This window comes from Gavialis gangeticus, unplaced genomic scaffold (assembly GCF_001723915.1).
Source record: "Gavialis gangeticus isolate Ggan-Ray unplaced genomic scaffold, GavGan_comp1, whole genome shotgun sequence".
NCBI classification, from domain to species: Eukaryota; Metazoa; Chordata; order Crocodylia; family Gavialidae; genus Gavialis; species Gavialis gangeticus.
In genome coordinates this window covers 101,762,748-101,766,639 of record NW_017729024.1, presented here as the reverse complement: position 1 = coordinate 101,766,639, position 3,892 = coordinate 101,762,748, and the positions used below count along the sequence as shown (strand labels likewise).

The following is a 3,892-nucleotide window of genomic DNA, read 5'->3' as shown; positions in this document are numbered from 1 at the left end:
GCCCTCTGCCCAAAATAATTGCCCACCCCTGTGCTAGAGGGGCAGCTGTATGGGTATGAGAAGCAAAGGGACAGCTTGCTTGACTCTTCTCCCCCTGTCCCTCTATTATGGCTTTTCCCACTGCAGCAGTGAGGCAGACGAATTTGAAGATAACCCTCAATAATTAGCATCTATACATGGAAAATTATAATAAATTTATAAAAAAGTTTTCCACATATAGAATCTAAGTATTGGAGGTGGTCATATTAAAAATTCAAGGTTGCTTTGGATTCAGATAAATATGGTAATATAACTTTGCTATGCCTATTGGTTATTTCCCTGCTTATATATCCAAAGACTCACTTTGTAATAATAGGGGTATAAATTGTAGCTGTGTTGGCCTGCAGGCAAAAGTAATCAGAACTCCTGGGGAGGTGATATCTTTTATTAGCCCAACTAGACAGTTGCAGAAAAAGTTATTTATTTGCCAGCTTTCAGGCACACACACCCTTCCTCAGGCATAGGAGTGCACAAAGGGTCAAATCTCTCCCAGGTGGAAATAAAAATTCATACTTCACAGCAGGGATGTATGTGGTAGCCGTGTTGGTCTGAGACAAAAAGAAATGCAAAAATCTAGAACTCTTTGTTCCAAAATGATACCTTTTATTAGACTAACTGAGAAATTGCAAAAAGTATCTTTTTCTGCAAGCTTTCGGGCTCATGTACCCTTCATCAGGCTCAGGGAAAGTTTAAGATGATAAAAAGTCCCCAAAGGTAAAAAAATAAACTTTATTTTTGCACAGAGGAAGCAGAAGCTGGAAAACTATCCCTCTGGGCTCATGAGAGTCTCTTTGTGAGCTGTCCTTTGTTGTGTAGACAAGTAGGATTTCTTCCCTGGTAGTATCAGATGGCAGGCAGGGAGGTGTAGAAATCTTTCTTGTTTTTCAGCAATGAAGTTAATAATTGCTCTCATAATTCACAGAGCTCTCCTGTGAAATATGAATTTTCATTTCCACCTGGGAGAAATTTTACAATCTTTGCACTTTCCTATGCCCAAGGAATGGCGCATGTGCCCGAAAACTTACAAATAAAGACTTTTTTTTGCAATTATCTAATGGTTCTAATAAAAGATATTGCCTCCCCAAGAGTTCTTATTACTTTCGTTATAGTAGAGCAATCATAGTTAGTTATCTCAGTAGGGGTGCACAAAGAGATTTTGGGCGCCGATTGCCAATTTTTAAGGAGGCATATTAGTCGATACCAATCTGATTTCTGATCTAGCTGCATCCAGCTGGTTAGCCTGTTGTGGTGGAAGGAGAGGGGGAGGGAAGGCATGTACGGGGGCAGATCAACACCCCCGCATTGTGAGGGAGGGACTGGAGCAAGGGTTGGGGCAGAAGCAGCCCAGGTGGGATGGTAACTTCCCAGTTGCACACAGCTCTACAAGCTGCCCGACTGTGCTCCTTGCTGCCTGCATGCTGCGCTGCAGTTGTGCGCACACACAGGCACTTATCGGCTAAATTATCAGCCGCATCGGGCCGATTTCCAATACAGCCAATTTTCTTTATATTGGTGCTGATCCGATATTGGACTGATGTATCAGTGCACCTCTAAATCTCACCCATCAGGGTCAGTGTTCTTTTCAGTGTCCCTATTTTCCCATGACAGAAGATAAAGGACAAACAAGACTATTATTTCTAATACCTACATATACAAGTCTGTACATGGCTCCATTAAAGAACATATTTCAAATATTGACAAGATAGCCAGATCACACTGTCAAAACGGAACTGTCGTTAACAACTATCAATTATTTATTTTCTTTCAGATTACTGAAATAAATACCAAATAACCTGAGCCAAGGGAAAAAAAAAATCCCCTATAGCATTAGAATTAGCTTCCCTGGAAACATAAACCCCCACTTGGCACATCATTCTTTGAGATGACCTAGCCAGTTTTTAATTCATTCAAGAGACATTGCATTGATTTTGTAACCAGAATATTGCATGCTAGTAGGTGAAATGCCTTTCAGAAGTTTAAGTGCACTAGGTAAAAAGAAAAATGTTAAGCGTGCTTGAAAAAGTTAAATGACAAGTCCTATTTTGCATGAAAACCACATTGCTCCTCTTCACATATTACTACCATCCTTCACCAATTACATTCTGCATCAGCTTTTCCAAGATTTTGCCAGAGTGATGTCAAGTTAATGGCCTATAGTTATCCAGATCATCCTGTTTACTCTTTTTGAATGTTGGCACATTTGCTTTTTTTCCCTGTTCCTCTGGAACTTGACCAGTGTTCGAAAATTAGTTAAGTCAGAGAGCTTATTGGACAATGTCTTTATAAACAGCTGGGTGTAAATAATTTTGCCCTGCTCATTTAAATACATATAAAACTTTACTTGCTGTGCAACTTCCTCCTTACTTACCTTTGGAACAGAAAGTATTTCATTTATTAGTATAAAATATCAGCTAGTCTTTTCAAATGTAGAGCACATCACACAAAGTTTTACCACCCAACTCATTACTATTTATTTTTGTCCCCGATGCCCTGACCTTTACCCTTGAATTTATAAAAGCAGCTGAAGCTATCAATATTTCATAGCGATCCTACAAACAGTTAAGCTTCTCTACCCTCAGGCATTTTATTTAACTAGTATTATTAAATTATAAATATTGAAGTAAAAAATATTATTTGGTTCTTAACTTATAACATTAAAAAGCAAAGCTAAATTTGGAAAGCTACATTCACAGGGAGTGAACCATTTAATGTGACATTATGTGCACAAGAACTTACCATCGGGAGCATATTTTGAAGATATTTTCAAGATAATTCCCAGTGCAACAAAAAATGAAAAGCTAGAAATGGCAAAGCATATGAGAGTATTTTTATGTCTTTTCTTTCTGCTGGCTTCTGCTTGATGGCGCTGCTCCTCCGGTAAAGATGCAAGCGTTGCATGGGCTTCTTGTCTTGCAGAGGTAAATTTGGCTGATGCTTGGCTCTTTGGAGGTGGTGCTGGACGGAGAGGAACAATTCTTCCTGGAACGTAGCCGGAAGACCTGTGACTACTCCCATTCTGAGGCTGAAGAAAAACAGGGGAACTCCCCCTGGGATCAGTGTCGTGCATGTTATAAAGCTGCTGGAGCACAAGAAATAACATAAATAAATGAATAAATTACAAGTTCTAGAATATAAAGAATAATGATTCATTATTCTACATAAATATAGAATAATGAATCATAGAGCTTAAGCTGCTACATGACTAGAACCTTCTTTCTTTACCATATATTAGCAAGCATTTATTTGGCTGTACTAGAGAAAAAGTAGCCCTTTGCAAAATATACCACTGAATTACTCAATATTTCAATTTGTATAATATACCATTGAATGACTAAATATTTCAATTTACAATGCTGTAGAAATATGTGTTTTAAGTGGTTTACCAGGTATTGTATATTTTGCAACAGAAAAGTAACTGGTTAAAAAATGGGACAACTATGTCAGCACAAGCACCATTATAGTTATCCAGAGAATGGCTAAAGGCATCCCAAGAGCATGCAGAAACTGAACAAACTGTTCATTGTTCCCCTTTTGATAAAGGAAACAAGTGAAGATTTTGGATTTTTTTTCCATGCTTAGATCCGGAGAAATCCCTTAGATTTATCACGTAAAATAATCTCTGGTACTCTGTATTGACATACATTTATGCCTCCTTTGATGCAATTTATGCTAACATTTATAATTGCTAGAAACACACGTAGCATATATTCTAATTTACTCATAAAAGGATGTAGTTGTTAGGAAAGGTGTTTCGGCAACAGTGTTATAAGTGGATCACCTGCATCTTGTTGAGTTGTCTCATAATGTTTTGCTTTGCCAAGCTGCCTGGGTTCTTACAAAAAGGCCTGAGAGC

General features: G+C 38.2%; 1 protein-coding gene across 1 annotated transcript in view; it reads right to left on the bottom strand.

Annotated features, from left to right (window-relative positions):
- TMEM2 (transmembrane protein 2) overlaps positions 1-3,123 on the bottom strand; it is a 72,688-nt gene extending 69,565 nt beyond the window's left edge. The window contains exon 1 of the mRNA XM_019517466.1: positions 2,776-3,123. Within this exon, the coding sequence (XP_019373011.1) occupies positions 2,776-3,106 (331 nt within the window). The 5' untranslated portion in view covers positions 3,107-3,123. The remainder of the gene's footprint in view (positions 1-2,775) is intronic.
- Between the last annotated feature and the right edge of the window lie 769 nt (positions 3,124-3,892).